The sequence below is a fragment of the Schistocerca cancellata genome, chromosome 2 (genome assembly GCF_023864275.1).
Source record: "Schistocerca cancellata isolate TAMUIC-IGC-003103 chromosome 2, iqSchCanc2.1, whole genome shotgun sequence".
NCBI classification, from domain to species: Eukaryota; Metazoa; Arthropoda; class Insecta; order Orthoptera; family Acrididae; genus Schistocerca; species Schistocerca cancellata.
Genome location: NC_064627.1, coordinates 495982094 through 496007567, shown reverse-complemented (window position 1 = coordinate 496007567; position 25474 = coordinate 495982094). Strand labels below are relative to the sequence as shown.

The 25474-nt window shown below is 41.9% G+C and overlaps 1 protein-coding gene across 3 annotated transcripts in view; it reads right to left on the bottom strand.

Annotated features, from left to right (window-relative positions):
* LOC126162032 (signal transducing adapter molecule 1) overlaps nt 1–25474 on the bottom strand; it is a 67661-nt gene that overhangs the window by 23786 nt on the left and 18401 nt on the right. For all 3 annotated transcript variants that reach the window (XM_049918256.1, XM_049918258.1, XM_049918255.1), the window contains 3 exons: nt 8254–8436; nt 3814–3930; nt 619–721 (listed from right to left, as the gene is read on the bottom strand). In XM_049918256.1, the coding sequence (XP_049774213.1) occupies nt 619–721; nt 3814–3930; nt 8254–8436 (403 nt within the window). The remainder of the gene's footprint in view (nt 1–618; nt 722–3813; nt 3931–8253; nt 8437–25474) is intronic.

The following is a 25474-nucleotide window of genomic DNA, read 5'->3' as shown; positions in this document are numbered from 1 at the left end:
GAGATTTTCACACTGCAGTGGGGTGTGTGTTGATAAGTGCCAGGAAGTTTCAGGTCCAACACCTTGCCACTTACTCACGGTTTTGCAATCCTTCGATCACTTCCTACAGATGTTCAAGACAGTAGCATGCCTGCAACTGACCAGCTTTGCTGTTTCTGAGATTCTCATTCCCAGGTGCCTGGACATACTAATTGGCTCTTTGTCAAAGTCGCTTATGTCAGTGAATTTGCCCATTTTGCAGCTGTACCACTGAGAAATAATTCCTCCATTCACATACGTGCTTTGCTTTTATACTTTTTTCAGTGTTGTGTACCTGCAACACCACCAGTCAGCATCCAACCTTCTGGCGAGCAGTTGTTTAATGTTTCAGCTCATCAGTGTATATATCCCTAGCTGCCATTCCATACCCCTTTGACAAAGGAGCAATTACACAAGATTTCACTACACAAGCAACAAGAAGTAATTTGTTACTGCTCACAAAAGAAAGTAACATATTAAATGCAATTGTGTTTCACATTTCTTCATGTAACCAAACATAAAGACTATATATTACGAATTTAGTTTGTAAACTGTTTTTCTACAATATACTTAATTTTTCAACAGAACTAACTAACTGACCTATCAATTTTTTGTTCATCAATTTCTACTTCCTCAAGTTCTTCAACTGTCTTTACTTCAACAGCTTCATTGAACTGTACAGATTTTCTTGGCTGCTCAGCTTCTGAAATTTACAACAATAACACAAAATTAAAAATTTTCACTTTATTCTACACAAAGATATGTGCATTTCAGCTTATATTTTTATATCTTATTTCTAAAAACGATAAATCACAATCTTTATGGTTTAAACAATGAAAAACTGCACCAGTTACTTATTTTTCATGTTTAGAACACAACACATTCTGAGAATTTGTTCTCATTTTCAAGTGCATTTGTTTACATAAATATTTTTTGTGACGTTTGCATGTGTGATTTTCTGGTCCGCTTGCAATGTAGTTATTCTTTTGAGTTTATACTGCAACGGAAAATCAGACAAATGAATCTTGGAATGTTTTTTATATGCTAATGTTCGCAACAGCATTATCTATTCTCTACTTACAGGTATTGCGCTCCTCTATTTACACTGAATATGACACACACACAAATCACATATGCTGTTTGTTTTTGTAATCACAACATGCTAAACAGATATTACAGCAGTACGGTTTCCAAAGAGTTTATATACAATCAGAGGTGTGAAATTTTTAAGTATTATGTTATATATGTAAAATTGTTTATTATAAAGTTTATTTTACAATTATTGACTACTGAATATCAATTATGTTTCTGAAACTTCCTGGCAGATTAAAACTGCATGCTGGACCGTGACTCGAAATCGAGACCCTTGCTTTTTGCAGGCAAGTGCACGCACTGCTGCAGAGTGAAAATTTCATTCTGGAAACATCCTCCAGGCTGTGGCTAAGCCATGTCTCCACAATACCCTTTCTTCCATGAGAGCTAGTTCTGCAAGGTCTGAAGGAGAGCTTCTATGAAGTTTGGAAGGTAGGAGACAAGATACTGGCAGAAATAAAGTTGTGAGGATGGGTCGTGGGTTGTGGTTGGGTAGCTCAAATGGCAGAGTATTTGCTCGCGAAAGGCAAAGGTCCCAGTACACAGTTTTAATCTGCCAGGAAGTTTCATATCGGTGCACACTCTCCTGCAGGAAAATTTCATTCTGAATTACATTTCACTTCGTTGAAGCTGTTGACCAGAGTCTATGGGGGCAATGAACATATTTATGAAAATTACAAAGTTATCATATGCAGGATGAACATTTGAAGAAATTAACTGACTGATCATCTAATTTGTCACTGAGAAATTTCTCTTCCTGCTTTTTGTCGTGTACAAAGATTTCCAGCTTCTCCATTAAACCCACTGTATGTGACTTTTGGAAGTGGTGAAGTATATTAAGATCTTATATGTTTCTGAATGGGTGTCCAGTACTCTTTTTTTTTTTATTTTTATTGCTATGTTGATTCCGTAAAGCAGTTAGGAGGGTAACAATTCTAATTTGGAAGTTAGTATTAAAAAAAAAAAAAAAAAAAAAAAAAAAAAAAAAAAAAAAAAAAAAAAAAACTTTTGGCCATTAAGGACTTTTTCAGCATTACACACACACACACACACACACACACACACACACACACACACACACACACACAAGCGCGCGCGCGCAACATTCCATCCTGGATTTTCCATTGTTTGAAAAAAAATTAAAAGATTCATTTGAGCAATTTTCCAATTGCAGTAAAACCTCAAAAACGTAACTACAGTACAAAAGGCAGAAAAACACACATGGATACATTTTAAAAAAATATTTGTGTACACAAATGCACTTGAAAATGAGAATAAATTCACAAAACACATTGTACTAATCATGAAAAAATAAGTAACCCACGTAGGTTTTAATTATTTAAAATCATGACAGACACAACTACAGGCTTTTCCATATACTTATCAGGAGTACAGAGAAGATAAGAAGAATATGTAAAATGAATACAGTATAGGGGAAACACGGAGACCAAATCCAAAGTAAAATTTATGGGAGAATTGAGCACAGAATTTGAAATAGACACAGGAGTACGACAAGGGGATGTACTGTCCCCAGTGCTCTTCAACTGTGCTCTTGAAAAAGTTGTTAGAGAATGGAAAAAAAGCAGGTGCACCAGCACACAGACTGGGACCAAGACGTAAGGGCATAGAATTAGACTGTTTAGCATTTGCTGATGACATGGCGCTGATCGCACAAGACATTACCGATGCACAGAAACAGCTAGAATTATTACAAGAACAGGCAGCTAAAATAGGATTACAAACTTCATTTGAAAAAACAAAATTTATGACTGACATCAAAGATGCACCTTCTGATCTCAAAATTGGTAATAACTACATCTCTCGAGTAAAAGAATTTAAATATTTAGGTGAATGGATTGCAGAAAATTGTAATGAAAATAAATCTGTCAGATCAAGAGTCCAGAAAATGGAGATGGCGTTTCCGTTAACAAAAAACATTTACAACAAAAAGAGTCTCTCGTGGAACTGCAAAATACGACACTATACAACAGTAATTAGACCCGAAGCTCTCTACGCATCTGAGACACTAAACCTTCAACACAGAACACTAAAAGAGGAATTAGAAGTGAAAGAACGTAAGATAATGAGGAAAATCCTAGGACCAAGAACTAAAGATGGTGTGCATTATCCAAAACCCAATGCAGAAATATATAAAAATATCCCGAAAATAACAGACACAATGCGCATGAGAAGAATCCAATTCATGGGGCACTTAGGAAGAATGGACTCAAACAGGTTAACGCACAAAATCCATACATTTTTAAAGAACAAAACTACAAGACTGAACTGGTACAAACAGACGGAAAAAGACCTGAGAGAATTAGGGTTTCCAAATCTACATGGTAGAAATGAAATCATAAAAATCACAAACACACAGGGTTTTGAGGAAGAAGAGAGAAAAAACTAACCAACATACGTGGTCTACGCAACGAAAACTAGCCCATTCGTTGTTTATGAAGGAATACTGGGTGAAAAGGAAGGCCAACAAATGTTGATTACGCGTGGTCCTAAGTGATCCATCCGCGAAAAAGAAGAAGAAGAAGAAGAAGAAATAGGGGAAACCCATTCAGCACCCAGGATAAGAAATAAACTTCAGTTAGTCTAAAATAGAAGTCGACATCATACAATCACACAGCGAGAAGCAAACAGTAAGTAAATTTAAAATCTGACTGACTTAAATTTATTGGCAATCACTATACTTACTAAATTGCTCTGGTTCTACAGAAAGATCTGCTGTCACAAAATTAGCTGGAAACAGTCCTTCTCCACGATTGTTGTATCCCTTCCACCAATTTGGATCTGAATCATCCAGTACATGGACTGTGGCAAAAAAGTTCATGCCTTATTAACAAATTAATTAACCACAGGAGTAAAAGTATCAAACCTATTCTATAAATTACAATAAAAAGGGGTAAAAGAGCATATGTGCAGTTAGATTGCTTCACATTTACAGTTTTCTGTGACATGGCACACCATATTAACGCATTAAATAAGTTGCAAACTGAAATTATGATCAAAACATGTTTTGCAATTAACATACACATAAAAATACATGACAAGACAGCAACAAGGAAAATAAGATTTCTAACATCACTGAGTGTATTTAACAATATGGTTGGCTGGACAGATATTTGAGCCCCATTCTTCCTCAATAAAAGTCCAGTGGTGCCAGCAAACTACAAGTGTAATAATGTCTAGTAATCTGTGTGTGACCATGAACAAATGTTTTCTCAAGCACTTTCATGAAATCAAGTAAAACACTTTACTTATAAAAACTGAAGTCGTCACTTTTACCACAGAACAAGTTACAAATCACACCACTGTTTTCACAGATCAAATAACAGCCTAAATGTGAAAAATTATTTTACTTCAGAGTCAATTGAGAATTTATTGTATCTCAGTGTGATATTGTTGTTGTTGTCGTTGTTGTTGTTGTGGTCTTCAGTCCTGAGACTGGTTTGATGCAGCTCTCCATGCTACTCTATCCTGTGCAAGCTTCTTCATCTCCCAGTACCTACTGAAACCTACATCCTTCTGAATCTGCTTAGTGTATTCGTCCCTTGGTCTCCCTCTACAATTTTTACCCTCCATGCTGCCCTTCAATACTAAATTGGTGATCCCTTTATGCCTCAGAACATGTCCTACCAGCCGATCCCTTCTTTTGGTCAAGTTGTGCCACAAACTTCTCTTCTCCCCAATCCTATTCAATACTTCCTCATTAGTTATGTGATCTACCCATCTAATCTTCAGCATTCTTCTATAGCACCACATTTTGAAAGCTTCTATTCTCTTCTTGTCCAAACTATTTATCGTCCATGTTTCACTTCCATACATGACTACACTCCATACAAATACTTTCAGAAAAGACTTCCTGGCACTTAAATCTATACTCTATGTTAACAAATTTCTCTTCTTCAGAAACGCTTTCCTCGCCATTGCCAGTCTACATTTTATATCCTCTCTACTTCGACCATCATCAGTTATTTTGCTCCCCAAATAGCAAAACTCCTTTACTACTTTAAGTGTCTCATTTCCTAATCTAATTCCCTCAGCATCACCCGACTTAATTTGACTACATTCCATTATCCTCGTTTTGCTTTTGTTGATGTTCATCTTATATCCTCCTTTCAAGACGCTATCCATTCCGTTCAACTGCTCTTCCAAGTCCTTTGCTGTCTCCGACAGAATAACAATGTCATCGGCGAACCTCAAAGTTTTTATTTCTTCTCCATGGATTTTAATACCTACTCCAAATTTTTCTTTTGTTTCCTTTACTGCTTGCTCAATATACAGATTGAATAACATCGGGGAGAGGCTACAACCCTGTCTTCCCTTCCCAACAACTGCTTCCCTTTCATGCCCCTCGACTCTTATAACTGCCATCTGGTTTCTGTACAAATTGTAAATAGCCTTTCGCTCCCTGTATTTTACCCCTGCCACCTTCAGAATTTGAAAGAGAGTATTCCAGTCAACATTGTCAAAAGCTTTCTCTAAGTCTACAAATGCTAGAAACGTAGGTTTGCCTTTCCTTAATCTTTCTTCTAAGATAAGTCGTAAGGTCAGTATTGCCTCACGTGTTCCAACATTTCTACGGAATCCAAACTGATCTTCCCAGAGGTCGGCTTCTACTAGTTTTTCCATTCGCCTGTAAAGAATTCGTGTTAGTATTTTGCAGCAGTGACTTATTAAACTGATAGTTCGGTAATTTTCACATCTGTCGACACCTGCTTTCTTTGGGATTGGAATTAATTATATTCTTCTTGAAGTCTGTGGGTATTTCGCCTGTTTCATACATCTTGCTCACCAGATGGTAGAGTTTTGTCAGGACTGGCTCTCCCACGGCCGTCAGTAGTTCCAATGGAATGTTGTCTACTCCGGGGGCCTTGTTTCGACTCAGGTCTTTCAGTGCTCTGTCAAACTCTTCACGCAGTATTGTATCTCCCATTTCAACTTCATCTACATCCTCTTCCATTTCCATAATATTGTCCTCAAGTACATCGCCCTTGTATAGACCCTCTATATACTCCTTCCACCTTTCTGCTTTCCCTTCTTTGCTTAGAACTGGATTTCCATTTGAGCTCTTGATGTTCATACAAGTGGTTCTCTTATCTCCAAAGGTCTCTTTAATTTTCCTGTAGGCAGTATCTATCTTACCCCTAGTGAGATAAGCCTCTACATCCTTACATTTGTCCTCTAGCCATCCCTGCTTAGCCATTTTGCACTTCCTGTCGATCTCATCCTTGAGACGTTTGTATTCCTTTTTTGCCTGCTTCATTTACTGCATTTTTATATCTTCTCCTTTCATCAATTAAATTCAATATTTCTTCTGTTACCCAAGGATTTCTACTAGCCTTCGTCTTTTTACCTACTTGATTCTCTGCTGCCTTCACTACTTCATCCCTCAAAGCTACCCATTCTTCTTCTACTGTATTCCTTTTCCCCATTCCTGTCAATTGTTCCCTTATGCTCTCCCTGAAACTCTGTACAACCTCTGGTTCTTTCAGTTTATCCAGGTCCCATCTCCTTAAGTTCCCACCTTTTTGCAGTTTCTTCAGTTTTAATCTACAGGTCATAACCAATAGATTGTGGTCAGAGTCCACATCTGCCCCTGGAAATGTCATACAATTTAAAACCTGGTTCCTAAATCTCTGTCTTACCATTATATAATCTATCTGATACCTTTTAGTATCTCCAGGGTTCTTCCATGTATACAACCTTCTTTCATGATTCTTAAACCAAGTGTTAGCTATGATTAAGTTACGCTCTGTGCAAAATTCTACCAGACGGCTTCCTCTTTCATTTCTCTCCCCCAATCCATATTCACCCACTACGTTTCCTTCTCTCCATTTTCCTACTCTCGAATTCCAGTCATCCATGACTATTAAATTTTCATCATCCTTCACTATCTGAATAATTTCTTTTATCTCATCATACATTTCTCCAATTTATTCGTCATCTGCAGAGCTAGTTGGCATATAAACTTGTACTACTGTAGTAGGTGTGGGCTTCGTATCTATCTTGGCCACAATAATGCGTTCACTATGCTGTTTGTAGTAGCTTACCCGCATTCCTATTTTCCTATTCATTATTAAACCTACTCCTGCATTAGCCCTATTTGATTTTGTGTTTATAACCCTGTAGTCACCTGACCAGAAGTCTTGTTCTTCCTGCCACTGAACTTCACTAATTCCCACTATATCTAACTTTAACCTATCCATTTCCCTTTTTACATTTTCTAACCTACCTTCCCGATTAAGTGATCTGACATTCCACGCTCCGATCCGTAGAACGCCAGTTTTCTTTCTCCTGATAACGACGTCCACTCGAGTAGTCCCCGCCCCGAGATCCAAATGGGGGACTATTTTACCTCCGGAATATTTTACCCAAGAGGACGCCATCATCATTTAATCATACAGTAAAGCTGCATGCCCTCGGGAAAAATTACGGCCGTAGTTTCCCCTTGCTTTCAGCCGTTCGCAGTACCAGCACAGCAAGGCCGTTTTGGTTATTGTTACAAGGCCAGATCAGTCAATCATCCAGACTGTTGCCCTTGCAACTACTGAAAAGGCTGCTGCCCCTCTTCAGGAACCACACGTTTGTCTGGCCTCTCAACAGATACCCCTCCGTTGTGGTATCTACGATACGGCTATCTGTATCGCTGAGGCACGCAAGCCTCCCCACCAACGCCAAGGTCCATGGTTCATGGGGGGAGGCAGTGTGAAATACCTCTATTTAATCAAAGTTATTTGCAGCATTCACTGTATTTGTATGTAAAGTCAGTGCTAAATATGTATTATTATTAAATTAACATCAATTCTTTCTAGCTTACTCAGAAGATTTATTTCCCCCAAGTCCCTCCATGGGTAACAAAATGTTGAGTCATCTACCACAAAATTCTAAACTGGATCATACCTTTTCAACTAGATTACAGATATCCTCAATTGCATCCCTGAACTGTGTTAAAGAAACAGCAAATGTTTCACTCTCTTTGTGCACAATGCCTCAACATTTCTCTGTAATATCTTTTGATACATAAATAACTTTGTTACATGTTGTGCTATGTCAAGGATTACATGACAGACAGACTTACAAACTATTCATTTGCAATTACAAAAAAATAATTGCATAATAAAACATACATACTGATCTCCCCTGCGGCAAAAGTTAGTTCATTGTCTTCAGCAGCTTCAAAATCATATAATGCCCTCACTTTACGAGCTTCTGATGAAGCAGACGCTGAGCCTCCACTTCCAAGAGTGGCTGTAGGATACAAGCTGCTTTGCGCTTTTGGTGAGCTCTGCGTTTCTTTCAATGAGAGTTCTATTGCTGGAAAGAAAGAAAAAAGAACGTCAGCATTCCAGCAAAGAGAAAAGATCAATGAAGAAAGGTTATATGTAGGGGTCTATTAATTGTCAGTAGTCCAAACGTACAGTGAATGACGGTACCCCTTATGGAAATGGCAGCAAGGAACAGGAAAGGACACCAGGTGCACTCACACTGTGTATGCCTGGGACCTCATTCAACATGCTGAAGAGGCTATTCTGGCAGCCACTGAGGGAACATGGTGCAACCAACTACAGATTGTGGCACACATTAGAACAAATGAAACCTGTTGTCTGCACCACGAGGTCATACTGGAGTCACTTCAGCAACTGGCAGAGAATGCTGAGAAGACCAGTCTTGCACATGGAGCTGCAATGAAACAAAATTTGCAGCACTGTCCCTCAGAACTGATCGTGGTACTTTGGTTCCAAGTCAAGTGGAAGGACTGAACCAGAGACTTCGAAGGTTCTGTGAGAAGTTAGGCTGCGACTTCTTGGGCTTGAGCCATAAGGTTGAGAACTGTAGGGACATCTAAATGGGTCAGGTGTGCACTGCGCATCAGGGACAGCTACTCAGGTAGCTGACTGTGTGTGAGGGGGGGGGAAGGGTTTTTGTAGATTACCGTATTTACTCGAATCGAAGCCGCACTCGAATCTAAGCCGCACCTGAAAAATGATACTCGAAATCAAGGGAAAAAAAAATTCCCAAATCTAAGCCGCACCTGAAATTTGAGACTTGAAATTCAAGGGGAGAGAAAGGTTTTAGGCCGCACCTCCAAATCGAAACAAAGTTGGTCCATTGTAATATGAGACACAATTTAGGTCGAATGAATGACGATACAGCTACAGTAGTTTGGTTCGAGTCGTAAGCTTAGCAGTTAAGCTTTACCAGATAGCCATTGCCATGCATCAGGCGCTCCGTCCGTATTTATACGGGTACCCTTCCCATTTCACGTGCTTCGTCTGGTTTGAATCGATTGCTTATTTTTCTTTGATCTGATAAGTGTCGTTCTCCTTGTTGTAGGTGTTTACGTCACTCTAGGCTGAAAATGCATTATTGTACTGTGTCATGCATTGTTTGTCGCATTCTGATAATGTGTGTTTACGACCTGTCGCCGCTCGCAGCATGGCTTGCTTTTGTGCGTGCTACCGCCGCTTACAATAAAAAAGAGGAATTGTCGCATTAGCGAAAAAATGGAAATTAGAGTCATCTTAGATTTAAAAATCTAGTCAATTGTCATGCTTCATTTCTAACTGTATCACTATTAGGCATAAGAATAATACGAATATAAACATGACATGATATGTAATTCTTCCGTGTTTGCTGTTGTCTCACACTAGTTTCGTAGTTTATTAGGCAGACAGGATTTAAATGAGATAGCAGTAAACACGAAAGAATACATGGCAAAATGTTTATATTGGTATTGTTCTTATGGTGAAGAGAATACTGCATGTGATTCACAATTCATAAAAGTTCCTATTAGCAACCATCTCTTCTCACAGGTAGGAAAAAATTCAGAACATAGAGTTGGCCATATTGACAAACATCCCAAACAGTCTTGCCAGTCGGATTTTCGTAGTACATTGAAATACTGCCACATTCGAAGATGAACAATATGGAATTTGTATTTACTTCGTTGGATAATGTGTGAAAATGCAGTGGTCGAAACTTGGGCCGAAGAAAAAAAGCTCGTCTTACACCTTTTTTAAAAATTTATTTACTGACACAGAGGTTTTGGCGCCAGTATTTATCTTTGTGCCTGCAAAACATGCCCGTGTAGCGCTACATATATTCGACGGCTGAAGTAAGTTGTGGCGGCACCTACAAATATTTTTCAGAACTTCCGCTTACTTTGCACTCGATTCTAAGCCGCAGGCGGTTTTTTGGATTACAAAAACCGGAAAAAAAGTGCAGCTTAGATTCGAGTAAATACGGTAGGCAACTCTTCCTCCAATACAGATAGTGATAGCTGTAGGAAACCCAGAAGTATCAGTGTAAGATTGAAAGAAATGCCTCCCACAGGTGAGAATATTAAAATCCTAACAGTTAACTGCCAAAGCATTCACAAAAAAGAGCGCCAGTGCTTGAAGCGCTCCTGAAAAGCAGTGAAGCTCACATAATACTAGGTACAGAAAGCTGATTGAAACCAGAAATTGACAGCAGTGAGATTTTTGGGGGAAAATGTAAGTGCATATTGAAAGGATAGGCAAATGGGAAATTGAGGTGGTGTATTTGTCGCAGTGGACAAGAAACACAAATCCACCAAGATAGAAATTGAGGCAGCATGTGAGACTGTTTGGGCAAGTACAAAGGTTGGGCACTAAAGGATAACTGGATCCTTCTACCATCCACCAGACTCATCTGCTGACGTAACCAAAAACATTAGAAAACACATCAGTTCACATGTAAATTAAGTCTCCAATTATACTGTAACACTGGTGGAAATTTTAACCATCCAACAATCAATTGGGAAAGTTACAGTTTTGTTAGTAGTGGATGTGATAAGACATACTGTGAAACATTACTAAATGCCTTCTCTGAAAATTACCTACAACAGATAGTTTTGAACGCCACTCATGATGCAAATATATTGGATCTAATGGCAACAAACATATCTGACTTCTTGAGGATGTCCACATTGAAACTGGTGTCAGTGACCATGATGTGGTTGGCAGCAACAATGATCACAAAAGTACAATCACCAAAGTACAAAGGGCAACTACACCAAGCAGAAAGACAATATATGTTCAATAAACTAGAAAAAAATCAGTTGTATCATATCTCACTGAGGAACTTTCAGCACAGGGCAAGGACATGTAGAGAAAATGGCTCAGGTTTAAAAGAATATTTGACCATGTACTGGACATATATGTACCCAGTATAACAGTTCATAGTAGGAGGAACCCTCCATGATATACAGTAACTGTAAAGAAAGAGATTACTGCATAATTGGTGTAAAACAAATCATACAACTATAGCTAGAGAGATGCTGAATGAAATACATTTGACTGTCAAGAAAGCAATGCATGAAGCCTATAGTGCTTCGAGAATTTCCACATAAATTCTAGAACCACTTGGCCATCCTCCATCTCGAACCCCTGATATTTTAAATAGAAGGGTGAGAGAGACAAATCCGATGTACTGCGCATTACATGTTTGTGTGTGCATGTCTAAAAACAGTCACACAGAAAATGTGGACGCAGCAGCTGATCAGCGGGCAACAAGTACCTGCTGTACGATCCATAGAGTTTCAGTGTATGTGTAGAGAAGAGCCTATGCTATTCTTTGCTGGTTTAGTGACTGTGATGATTGTTGTTAAGAACAAATGAAGAAATAACATTAGACTTTTAGGTAATCCTTGTGTTGGACTTGCTAGAAGCAAGACATGTTCATAAATTAAGAGTGGTTCTTAAACCAATCCATTTATAAATGTAAGTAAATGCATTTCTAAAGCTCAAAAAGCAAGCGAAATACAAGACGGAGATATTTACATGTGGAATGTGAGAGGGTTATTCTGCATAGTCCAATAAATCATTAGTTTGTGAAAACAAAGTTTGTATATTTACTCCACACGTTCCATCATCAAAAAAAAACATTAGAACTTGGCGACTGGTGAATACACGAGTAGAAAATGTAGAAAGAAGTTTCCAAGAGAGAATAGCTAACTCTGATACAGTAAATATAAGTAGTCTGGAGGAACAATTTAAAGGAATTATAGAGCGAAAAGTCACCGAGAGTATAATCTCCAAAACAAAATAGAAAGGAAGTGTATTGTCACCTAATGTTGTGTTACCTAGTGAAGTGGTGATTGTTCAGCAGTGGGGAGACTTTCAAACAAAATTTAATGAGAAGTACTAGTCTGCACTTGCTCAAGTGAAGTTAATATCAGATCCATGGGATCCGGGCGGATTCATCTATCTCTCAGGGACGTTAACGTTCTGTATTAACGGGCAGAGTGACGACCGTCGAATCCCGAGTTGTTTTCAGTGTTTCTTCTGTAATAAAATTTACCTACACCAAATTCTCCCAACTTCTTACACTATTCTATCATACCCTGCTTAGAGCTTATTAGAGAAACATACCAGCGAGAAATTGTGATTACGTCACTCATAATTGCTCCTGGTATGTGACTGCGTCATCCTTGGTTGTTAGAGGGTTGTGCCCACTAGGAATCTTGGTTGTGTCTTCCTCGGCTATTCCAGGGGTACCCCTTCCTGTTCTCATGACTCTTCCTGGCTCACCCCAACTTATCCTGACTTTACTAGGCGGCGACTTGAGGTGGGAATTGGTATGCATATTATCCCTGAAATAAGATAAGATTAAATCTGTCTAGCCACCCATTCTCTCCTGTGGTTTCGATTGTAATGCCGACAGCAGCCGACGCGGTCTCCACATACAGTGAGGTTTTATTTTTGCCTGAATAAGTCCTTGTAATTAATCTCTTCACCAGTTTTCTGTACAAATCTGTGGGCAGAAGTCTGGGTGAAATCAACATCATGAAATTTGTATATTCTATTAATATGAATCATAATTACAATGATTCCAAAACTGGTTTTCTTGAAAGCTGCCTGGTAATCCTTTTTTTGCCACATAGTTCCAAGTAAGTACGGAGAATCACACCTGGCACATAACTTTCAAAATAATTTCTGAATTCGTGAGAACACCGTTCTCACACTGAATGTAAGATAATCAAGTTAAAGACATTGAAGTATATTTTTCTTAGTAAACTGAATGGAATATTATATTTGTGGAAAACATAATATTGTGTGTCTAATTAAATGATTGTGATAATGGAATATATAAATTTATACTTGGTACAGAATATTTTATACTTTTTATGAGATACGACGTAGATGGGAGCGTTTGTATTGATGTCAAAAGGGGGTGGGTAGTGTAGGTAAAAGCATGATTAACACTAACCGATACATCATGACTAACACAAAACACACATCACACCTTTCAAATGACCCTTTCAAACAAGTATGCCTGATTCTTCACCATCTGCCGTTTCCATAAGGTTGCTAAGATTTTCTTTGGGGACCTCAAGGGTGAAGGTGGGAATGCCCGTTCTGTAGGGGACAATTTAACACCATACCTCCTGGAATCATGGGGAAGGAGGGGGGGGGGGTGTTCCTGTCTTTGGGGCTGTCTTTTTTATCTTCTTCGATCTTAGCAACCACATCTAGCTTTTTTCCTTTCTTACTTCTTATCTATACTATATCTATTTTTCCCCTCTTTCAATATTCATCTACTTCTATCGCAGAAGTCCTTTCTGGTTTCCGTGGTTTCCAATAACCTACAACTTACCTTCAGATCAGAGGCCAAAGAATCGGACTACATGAAAACACTTCTACATACACACAAAGAAATACGAATACACAATGAAGTTACAGATTAAAGGATGTGAGAACAACCAAGGGTTTTAGGGGAAAAAGATGTGTGTACATCTGGAAAGATGCACACAATGTTTCTTAAGTGAAGGTTCTGCATCTTTACTTTTTTTTTTTTTTGGCTTATATTGTATATACACACATATGTAGAGGTGTGTGTGTGTGTGTGTGTGTGTGTGTGTGTGTGTGTGTGTGTGTGTGTGTGAGAGAGAGAGAGAGAGAGAGAGAGAGAGAGAGAGAGAGAGAGAGAGTGTGTGTGTGTGAATGGTAGCAATCAACTCATGCGCCGAGAGAGACGGGAGCAGGAGAGCTTGTGGAATAATTATAAAACAGTGATAAGCAAGGTTGGAGTTAATCGTGAAGTGATGAGTCAGAGTAGTGGGACTTGACCATTATGTGTAGACATAGTATCTACTAAGATTTGATTAATACAGGTAGACATAGTATCCACCATGAGTTGAATAATGCGTGTAAACATAGTATCTACTAGGATTATAGAAGCTGAGAAGTGGAAGAGGACTCTGGGTATTAGAGGAGGTACTAAGAAGTGAGAGTGAAGTGTAAAATAGATTTTATTTTTACCAGGAAGTATTTAATTATAGTGCACATAAAGATGCATACTAGGACAATGAACCACGAAGCCTACTCATAAAGGATAAGGAGGATGGACCCGGCATTTGCTAAGGATATATATGGCAGGCATACCTACATAGAGATAGGACGACCTGTGGCCTGATGAATAGGGATGTTTTATAAAGGGACATACCTACTAGAATGGAAGGAAGAAGTGCACTCATAGGGTCAACCCACATGTAATATATATGTACTGATCCTAGAGGAAAAGGACAGTATTATCACAGAAGTCACACATTTAATAGGAATTATTCTAGTAAGTTTGAATTCTATATACCACTAGCTTTATTATGTTTTATGTGAGTTTACAAGGGTTGAAAAGAACACTTTCATTTGCCCAGAGTTCCTCCAGACTACAGAAGACTATAAATAATGATACTAGTATGTACTACGGAAAAAATAGTACAAGGAATTAGAATACAGAATAAACTACTCAAGTGTCATGAACACCTGGAATTTACAATTGGAAAAAAGAGCAATAACAAAAAAGGCCCTCACGATTTTTTAGATATTGAAGGAATTAACAACACTGACTGAAATATTCACATTTTGTAAGTAAAAAAAAAAAAAAAGAATAGCTAAATAATAAGAAAAAAGATATTCACAGTTATTAAAAAAACAAGGTATACTGTTGAAATATGAATTACTATATGCGATATAAACATACATAATGATGGTATATAAAATACCACATGTGATTTGAGGGGGGGGAATATGTAGTGCTTTGAGAATTTCTGCATAAATTCTAGAACCACTTGGCCTTCCTCCGTCTCGAACCCACGATATTTTAAATAGAAGGGTGAGAGAGACTAATCCGATGTACTGCACATTGCATGTATGTGCGTGAAGGTCTAAAAACAGTCACGAGCAAAATGTGGACACAGCGGCCAAACAGCGACTGATAAATACCTGCTGTAGGTTCCATAAAGGTAGGTTGGTTGGTTGGTTGGTTGGTTGGTTGGTTGGTTGGTTTGTTTGTTTGTTTAAAGGAGGGAGAAGGGACCAAACTACGAGGTCATCGGTCCCTTGTTCCTAATAAAATATTGCTACAAGTGTGAGAATAAAACAGATGAAACATATAACGCAAAACAGAAAGAAAGTAAAAGCCACAATAACAAAGGGAAGGCAATGAACACTAAAAGGAACAAAAGAGGACAAGAAAACAACAGAGAGACGCTAGAAACAGAAGAGAGTAAAACATGAACACAGATTACAATGGCTGGTCAACCACGAGAATAAAAGGGGAAAGCCAGCCACTCTGCAACACATTAAAACCTCCATCCTAAAAGCACTTGGGTGGAGGACACAGAGGGACAAAGGACATGCGCTGAAACGTACATAGAAGTATAAAACTCACTCTCACGGATAAAACATAAAACTAAAGCTGCTGTGAAGGCATTGTCGCCCAACACCGAAGGCAGGGTGCTGGGAAAGTTAAAAGTCTGCCGCAGAGCAGCTAAAAGTGAGCAGTCCAGCAAGAGGTGGACGACTGTCATTTGGGAGCCTAAGCGACACTGAGGTGGATCCTCGTGACCGAGTAGGTAACCATGCGTTAGCCACATATGGCCAATGCAGAGCTGGCAGAGGACAACTGATTCTCTGCGAGAGGCCTGCAGGGAAGAATTCCACACATTCATAGTCTCCTTAATGACACTCAATCTGTTGTGTGTGCTGTTATGCCATTCCGTCTCCCACAGCTGGAAAACCCTTCGGTGTAAGACAGAACACAGGTCAGCTTTGGAGATGCCTATCTCCAGAAGCGGTTTCTGCGTCACCTGTTTAGCCAGCCTGTCGGCAAGTTCGTTGCCAGGGATTCCAATGTGTCCTGGAGTCCACACAAACACCACAGAATGATGGGACTGTTCCAGGGCATAGATGGGCTCCTGAATGAACACTACCAGAGGTTGGCAAGGGTAGCACTGGCCGATAGATTGTAAGCTACTCAATGAGTCAGTACACAGGAGAAATGACTCGCCAGGGCATGAGTGGATGTACTCAAGAGCACGAGATATGGCCACTAGCTCTGCAGTGAAAACACTGCAGCCAACTGGCAAGGAGTGCTGCTCAATATGTCCTCCATGAACACATGCAAAGCCTATGTGACCATCAGCCATTGAGCCATCAGTGTAAACCATTTCAGAGCCCCGGAACATGTCAAGAATCAAGAGGAAGTGACAGCAGAGAGCGGCGGGGTTAACAGAGCCCTTAGGTCTATGCCAAAGGTCCAGACAAAGCTGTGGCCAAAGCGTGCACCATGGAGGTGTACATGAACGGACCTCAAGTAGAGGTGGTGAAGGGAAAGACTCCAGTTCGGAGAGAGGGACTGCACACAAACTGCAATCGTTAGCCCCGATCTGGGCCGCTGATGCAGGAGATGGACTGCCACAGGTGGGAAAACGAGATGGTAATTCGGATGCTGAGGCGAACTATGAATGTGTGCTGCGTAACTGGCGAGCAGTTGTGCACATCTGATCTGCAGTGGAGGGACACCAGCCTCCAACAGTACGCTGGTCACCGGACTCATCCTAAAAGCTCCTGTCACTAACTGAACCCCACAGTGGTGCAGAGGGTCGAATAAATGCAATGCTGAAGGTGCTGCCGAACCATAAACCACACTCCCATAGTCAATTTGGGATTGGACATATGTTGTTGTTGTTGTTGTTGTGGTCTTCAGTCCTGAGACTGGTTTGATGCAGCTCTCCATGCTACTCTATCCTGTGCAAGCTTCTTCATCTCCCAGTACCTACTGCAACCTACATCCTTCTGAAGCTGCTTAGTGTATTCATCTCTTGGCCTCCCCCTACGATTTTTACCCTCCACGCTGCCCTCCAATACTAAATTGGTGATCCCTTGATGCCTCAGAACATGTCCTACCAGCCGATCCCTTCTTCTGGTCAAGTTGTGCCACAAACTTCTCTTCTTCCCAATCCTATTCAATACTTCCTCATTAGTTATGTGATCTACCCATTGGGCATAAGGGCTCTGTAAAGCTGCAGCAGCGTACTTCAGCACCCCAATTGGTGTTGCTCAGGCAACGGAGGGCATTGAGGTGCTGCCAGCACTTCTGCTTAAGCTGACACAGTTTTTTCCCAAGAGAATTTAAAACCAGTGGCGTTAGATCGTTCCTCCAATCCCAATAGTCAAATGAAATTGCCAAGTAGCTGTTTCAAGGTAGGAGAGCACACAGAAGATGCGGAAGTCATCCACAAATAAAGAACACAGTACAGGATGCCACACTGCAGACTTAATACTATTTATCACAATGACAAATGCCATGACACTTAGAACACTCCTTCAAAAGAGTCCCTCAAGGGACACCATTCTTCTGCGTGATAGGTCAGATAGAACAGTCCCAAAATAGAGAGTAGATGGCCATGGAGCCTCCACTGATAGAACTGCAGCAAGATATGCTTCCAGGCAGTATACTATACTCTTTCTAAATCGAAGAAAACACTGTTAAGGTGTTGCTTACAGAGGAAACCTCGCGTAAATGGTGTTTCAAGTGGGGTCATTGTTATCAAGTGTGGAGTGGCCTCTCCTGAATCCACACTAGGAGCAAGTTAGTAAGGGCCTTGTTTCAGAAACCCAAACAAAGTGCCAGTTGACCATTTGCTCCAGTGTCTTTCCTAAGCAGCTCATCAGACTAACACTACAACAATTACTGAGGTTAGTCTGATCCTTCCCTGATATTAAAATCAGGATTAAAATAGATTATATCCACAAGTTGGGGAAGTCTCCTGTCAACCAAATTTGATGAAAGAGCTGGAAGAGAACCTCCAACTGTGGGTCCAGCTGTTTCAACATGCTTATGTTATCAGTTCACGACTGGGCATAATATCAGGAGCTACTGAAAATCCATAACACAACTCACACAGGGAGAAAGGCTGCTTGTATTCCTCAATGTTGCTGGGACATAAATCAAAACAAACCATCTTATATTTCTCCGATAATGATGGAAGGCTGGATCCTGGCTAGCATCAGCCGTAGTGGCCTCATACAAACAAGTCGTTGTCTGAGCAATGTCTCTTAGTGATGTTAGGAGACATCCCTGCTCTTTTACAGCCACCATAAGTGGTCTTGAGTTCCACCTTGAGATCCTCCTGACGGCTTCCCATACTTTAATTGTGGAAGTGTTCCTATTAATGGAGTTCAGGAACACTTGCCAAGACCTCTGCTTATACTCCCAAATTATTCTCCTCACTTTTTCTCACACCATACAAAAACTTGGGCATTTATCTTGAGCTTGCCCCTTAGGGAGCAGGCATTTAAAGGATAGCCTGCTACTCACCATATAGCAGAGATGTTGAGTCGCAGACAGGCACAACAACAAAAAAACTACACTTGAATAAGTTTAACTCACACATACATTACCACTGTCCCTGGCTGCCAAAGCCAAACTGTGAGCAACAGCACATGATGTGTGAGACAATCTGGGTGGTTGGGGTAAGGAGGAGGCTGGGGTGGGGAGGGACAGCAGAGTGCAGGTTGCTTGTGGGAGCATACAGGGACAAGACAGAGAGAGGGTAGGGCAGCTAGGTGCAATCAGGAGATTAGACAGAAGTGGGGGAAGAGGGCAGGGCAGAAACAGAGAAGTAAAAAGACTGTAGGTGCACTTACGGACTGGAAGGCTGAATAGTGCTGGAGTGGAAATACGGAACAGGATAGATAAATGAAGGACAGTCACTAACGAAGGTTGAACCACAGTCTGTCTGTGGCCATTCATGCAGACAGACAGCTTGTTGGTTGCCATGCCCACGTACAATCCAGCACAGTGGTTGCAGCTTAGCTTCTAAATCACATTACCGGTTTCACTAGTAGCCCTGCCTTTGATGGGATAGGTGATGCTTGCGACCACACTGGAGTAGGTGATGGCGGTGGTGATGGTGGTAGGATATATGGGACAGGTCTTGCATCTAGATCTATTACAGGGGCACGAACCACGAGGCAAAGGGGACTGGACTGATTAATGGAAGTTGTGAATTTCTTCCAGGAAGCCCTCTTCTGTTCTTTTATCAGTCGCCTCATGTGCTCTCACAGATCTGAAGGCATGAAGGTTTTCTGTAGTTGGACGGTGTTTGAAGTTCCGCTGAGTTGTTCATCTGGCCATGATTGCCAATCAACAGTCATTGGTCTGAGGTGGTTACTAGACCGGGGATGGACTCTGCAGCGGCCTGTTGGATCTCACAAGTGATATGAGGCACCATCTCCTCCACACAATCCTTTTGTTCAAAAATAGCCTGTCAACAGTACTGCAACCAGTTTGGCTTTAGTATCATCCATCTTCATGGTCTTCTGGCAGCCTCTGTCCTATGTTGGCACATGGATCCACACTGGGACGTTGTCATTACAATGCAAATCTGTAGTCACTTCCAATGAACTGAGTGTGCACTAGGTGGGAAACAAAAACGAAGGTCATTGGCTGAAAAAGAGCCTGTAGCTATGGAAAAGTGTATCACCTTACCTGTGTTCTGAAGGTAGATATTCTCAGAATGGACAAGTTGCTCTATCATCCGACTCCTGGAGCAAGTGGCAGCTGAGCCCCACAGCACATCATGTGCATTGAAGACCCCCCCCCACAAGGAGGAATGGGCATAGGAGTGCCCGGAAGAGTTATGTCAGTGCATCTGCATCCAAAGCATCATTAGATGGAAGACACAATGAACATACTGTGATGTTAAAGTGTGCTAGAACTTTTATAGCAATTGATTACATGGTTAAGGAAGAGGGACAGAAAAGGAGTGGCATCCTTCAGTAACCCTGTACTGGAGGTGTGTCACTGACTTTAAGAGGAGTTTCATGTAAGGAGATGCAGAACAGTTTCTCCTGGACCAGGAGATGTAATTCTTCCACGTGTGGCGATTGGCATCGTAAGGGCTGATGCAAAAGAAGTAGCAAAAACTGGAGATACAAATCTCTGAAGGCTTTTTTTATCTTCACCATAGAGTATGCGTCTCTTGCCTTTCAACTCCTGAATTTTCCTTTCCTCATTGTAAACCTCACACTTTCTGCTCTACATTGGTTTTTTTTTTTTTTTTTCTTTTTTTTCTTTTGTGGTTTTAGGGCGCACAACTTCAATGGTCATTAGCGCCCAGACTACTCTAAGAATGCACCACAAGGCACAAGTTGACAACAACAACTAAAAGGGAAAACACGATAAAAGACAGACGGACAGGCATAGGATTAAAAAACAGCATCATCAAATGTCCTTAGAGAGGTTTGTCAAATTGATAAAACGAAGAACACGAGCAGCTGCTCGTGGGTCATCCGCTAAAATGGCATCGAAAGTACTTGGCAGGTTAACATCTAGACGCAGTGTGTTAAAATCTGGACAGGATATTAAAATGTGTCGAACTGTCAGCAAGTGCCCACATGGGCAGAACGGCGCCGGCGCAGCCGTCAGCAGATGGCGATGGCTGAACCGGCAGTGCCCAATTCTTAACCGGGCCAAAACTACCTCCTCCCGCCGAGAAGGGCGTGAGGAGGACGTCCAAGCCACGGGAAGAGGTTTCAAGGCCCGAAGCTTGTTGTCTGTAAGTGCAGTCCAATCGGCATGCCACAGCGATAAAATGTGCCGACAAATGACCCTGCTAAAATCGGACGAAGGGACACAACAAGAAGCTGTCCGAGGCTGGAGGACCGCAGCCTTGGCCGCGGCATCTGCAGCTTCGTTCCCAGGGATACCGACATGGCCAGGAACCCACATAAAGCTAACCGGAGAACCGACGTCCACCAGCTGCTGAAGAGAGCGTTGGATCCGGTGTACGAAAGGGTGAACCGGGTACGGATCACTGAGGCTCTGGATGGCACTCAGGGAGTCGGAGCAGATGACATAAGCAGAATGTCGGTGGCGGCAGATGTAAAGAACAGCCTGGTAGAGGGCAAAGAGCTCAGCTGTGAAGACCGAACAATGGCCATGGAGCCGGTATTTGAAACATTGTGCCCCGACAATAAAGGAACACCCGACCCCGTCATTGGTCTTAGACCCATCTGTATAAATGAAAGTCATGTTGATGAACTTCGAACGAAGTTCCAAAAAACGGGAGTGGTAGACCGAACCGGGGGTAACCTCTTTTGGGAGCGAGCTGAGGTCAAGGTGAACGCGGACCTGAGCCTGGAGCCAAGGTGGCGCGTGGCTCTCGCCCACTCGAAAGGTTGCAGGGAGTGAAAAATTAAGGTGTTGAAGGAGGCGACGAAAGCGAACTCCAGGGGGTAGCAGGGCAGATACATACAACCCGTATTGACGGTCGAGAGAGTCGTCAAAAAAGGAACGATAAGACGGATGGTCGGGCATTGACAGTAGCCGACAGGCATACCGACAAAGCAGTATATCGCGCCGGTAGGTGAGTGGCAATTTGCCAGCGTCAGCATGAAGACTCTCTACGGGACTAGTATAAAATGCTCCGATCGCAAGTCGTAAACCCCGATGTTGTATGGAGTTGAGGCGGCGTAAGATGGATGGCCGTGCAGAGGAGTATACGAAGCTCCCATAATCCAGCTTGGAACGGACGATCGACCGATATAGACGAAGTAGGACGGTTCGATCCGCTCCCCACGACATACCACTGAGAACACGGAGGACATTTAAAGAACGGGTACAACGGGCGGCCAAATATGACACATGTGGAGACCAGCTAAGTTTCCTGTCAAATGTAAGGCCTAAAAATTTGGTTGTCTCCACGATTGGGAGAGCAACGGGACCGAGTCGTAAGGACGGTGGGAGAAACTCTTTGTAGCGCCAGAAGTTAATACAGACCGTCTTCTCGGCAGAAAAACGGAAGCCATTATCGACACTCCAGGAGTAAAGACGGTCAAGAGAACGCTGAAGACAGCGCTCCAGGACACGTGTACACTGCGCGCTGCAATAGATGGTAAAATCGTCCACGAAAAGGGAGCCTGATACATCAGCTGGGAGGCAATCCATTATTGGATTGATCGCGATGGCGAAGAGAGCGATGCTCAAAACTGAGCCCTGTGGCACCCCATTCTCCTAGCGAAAGGTGTCTGACAGGACAGAACCCACACGTACCCTGAACTGTCGATCCATTAAAAAGGAACGAATAAAAAGAGGGAGGCGACCGCGAAGGCCCCCTCTACACTGGGTGATCCCCAGAGCAGTTTACACATTTCGGAGGAAGTGCACAAGAATTGCCTGATTCATGAGCTGAGCCTCCACAGTTTCCTCATGTAACCCTCCCATGACATCCCAAACTGGTATGGTAAAATCTTTGACATTTGAAGCATTGCACTGGGTTAGGAACACACGGGCAAATCTTAAGACGGATACAGCCTGTAAGGATATGTTCAGATAATTCTGGAGCACTAAATGTTAGAATAAATGTTACAGATTTTTCCAATTTGCCAGTGACTCTCCTTATACAGTTCTGCACTTCTGTGACGCCCATATTTCTCCATTCTTCACATAACTCCACGGAGTCCACCTCCATCAATCGGAGCAGGTAGCCATGCTCTCACTAAAGTTGAGGGTGTTATGCAACTCGGCCTCAAATGGGTAGTCATCTAAGGGCTTACATCCCAGAAGCTTAGGTACTTGGTTTGAATTAGCAATTTCAACTAGAAGTGTTCCATTACGATGTTGTTTGACACTTTTTAGGGACCCAGCAATATTTTCGAATGCCCTGTAAATACAGAAAGGCGAGACCTTCTCAAAGTTTGCTCCTGTTCTCTTGACTACAATGGAAGTGCTATGGCACCCTAATGTCCTAATACTATGATTCTAATACTTCTTTTCAGGAAAACTAACGAACCGAGCTCTCTTTGATGAGTGGGTGTACCTCATGGTACATTTATATCCCATCAGGTGGGTAGTTTGATGAGACTGTTCCATAAGGTTCTCATGAAATGCTAGGGAAACAACTGTCAACCCAGGCAGAGGACTGTATGCTTGAGCAAAGCTTATACAACTGAAGAGCAGCAGATGCCCCAGAGGTTGCATGCTACAGACTGTTTTACCTCAAAAGACGTTCACCTCATCAGCACGTAGCACACCTTGAGGTTGAGGTTTTTTTTTATTTTACAGAGGTGCATACTTTCCTCATAGTCCAGGCAGTGAAGCAATGGCTCACATTATCCAAAACACGTAACATTTCAATGCTGCGCCACAAGATGTTCACTGAAGAATGCCCAGAGCTAACGGTAAACTAATGATGGCGCTTGGCAGTCTACAGCTGAGGAAGCTGGGTCATGAAGTCCACACCCAGCAACCAAATGCTTAGCCCCTGGGGTAGGAACCGTGGGGAGTAAGTGGAGGAAATGGCTGGAGTCTTTTATATAGGAGGGTAGATTGTGGATAATAAGTTGAAGGTGTTGGTCTATGAGAGCAGAGATTCTCTCAGTGGGGGGCACACAGTAACTGCCACAATGGGGTATTCTGGTTGGCAGGGTATACGAACTTTAGGAAGCATGTAGAACGCAGCAGTGAGGAGAGTGATAGGGGAGGAGAGAGAAATTTTGGAGTGAGATTCTCAGATGGGCCTAAGGATTTGAGGAGAGACTTGAGATACTGCTGGATTTCTGGGATGGGATCACTATGGCAGAGTTTGTTGGCTAACAAATCAGACAGCTCACAGAGTCCTACTGCACAGAAACTCTCGCTGTTTAAAACAGTGGTGGAGCCTTTGTCAGCAGGTAGGGTTACAATGTCAGGATCAGATTTTATGTGGTGGGCTGCAGTTCTTTCTGTGGATGTGAGGTTAGCCTGCATTTTGAGGGATTTTGGGGAATCATGGATGGCAAGGTTTGTGGTTAATATATTCTGGAAAGTTAACGGGGCAATTTGGGGGACACCGCGGGTGGATCACACTTGGATGGAGAAGTGAACTAAGTCAGGCAGGATTCAACATTGGTCTCTGGTTCAGTCTGACTGCTAGGGATGGTGGCAAAAAAGTGTTTTCACTGTACTGGGAGAAGGAGAGAAGGTCTTAACAAGTCCAGCATTATTGAATTTGGGAGTGGGGCAAAAGGTAAAGCCTTTGGAAAGGACTGATACTTCTGTGGGGCTAAAGCTTTTGAAGGAAAGCTTCATGACATTCTAGGGAGGTGGAGTGGTGTTTTTGAGCTGGGGTAAATGTAGTAGGTCTGCAAGGCAGAGTTTATTAGCTTTGAGGGGGTGTGGAGGAGGTTTGGAGGCTGTTGAAGAGGTGGTGGATACTGGTAGTCCTAAATGGGAGTAGGAAATGAACAAGCTGGTGTGTTTTTTGAGGTGGCTATGTGCATGCTGCTTTAGTTCCTGGAGGTCAAGAGTTTCATGTGTGAGATGGGATCTAAGAATTTGGGATTGCACAGCACGAGAATTTTATGGCTGGGAAGGAGGTACTGCAAGGAGATATGGGCCTGACTGACAGTTTTACAGGACTATGTTTGTGAGAGTTAAGGACTGGTGAAACCTGAACATATGGAGGTCAGTACAGAAGGAGGGATTGCAGGTGGAGATGGGTAATTTGAAGGTAAGACAATTTAGGGGGATTGCATGAGCCAAGCATCAATGCAGGGTAAGAATGTAGGACTGGGTTCTGAACCCTGCCTGACTCAGTTCACTTCTCCATCCAACCCTGATCCATTCCCAATTTCTTAACCTTGAACCTTTCCCCACTGTCATTCCCAAAATACCTCAAAACAAGCAAGCTAAACTTAAATCCACAGAAAGAACCGGAATCCACCACCTAAAATCCAATTCCCACATTATAATCCTGCCCATTGACAAATGCTCCATCACTACTGTTTTGAACCACAAGGATACCTGGCAGAAGGACTCCACCAGCTACCAGATTTGTCCACTTACAAAACCTGCCACAGTGACCCGATTACAGAAATCCAGCTGGATTTCCAGTTTCTCCTCAAATCCTTAGACCCATCCCAGGACCAATCCCTGACACCCCCCCCCCCCTCCTTCCCACTGTTTCCACAGTGGCATTCTGCCAGCCACTGAACCTATACAGGGTGTTACAGAAAGGTACGGCCAAACTTTCAGGAAACATTCCACACACACAAATAAGGAAAAG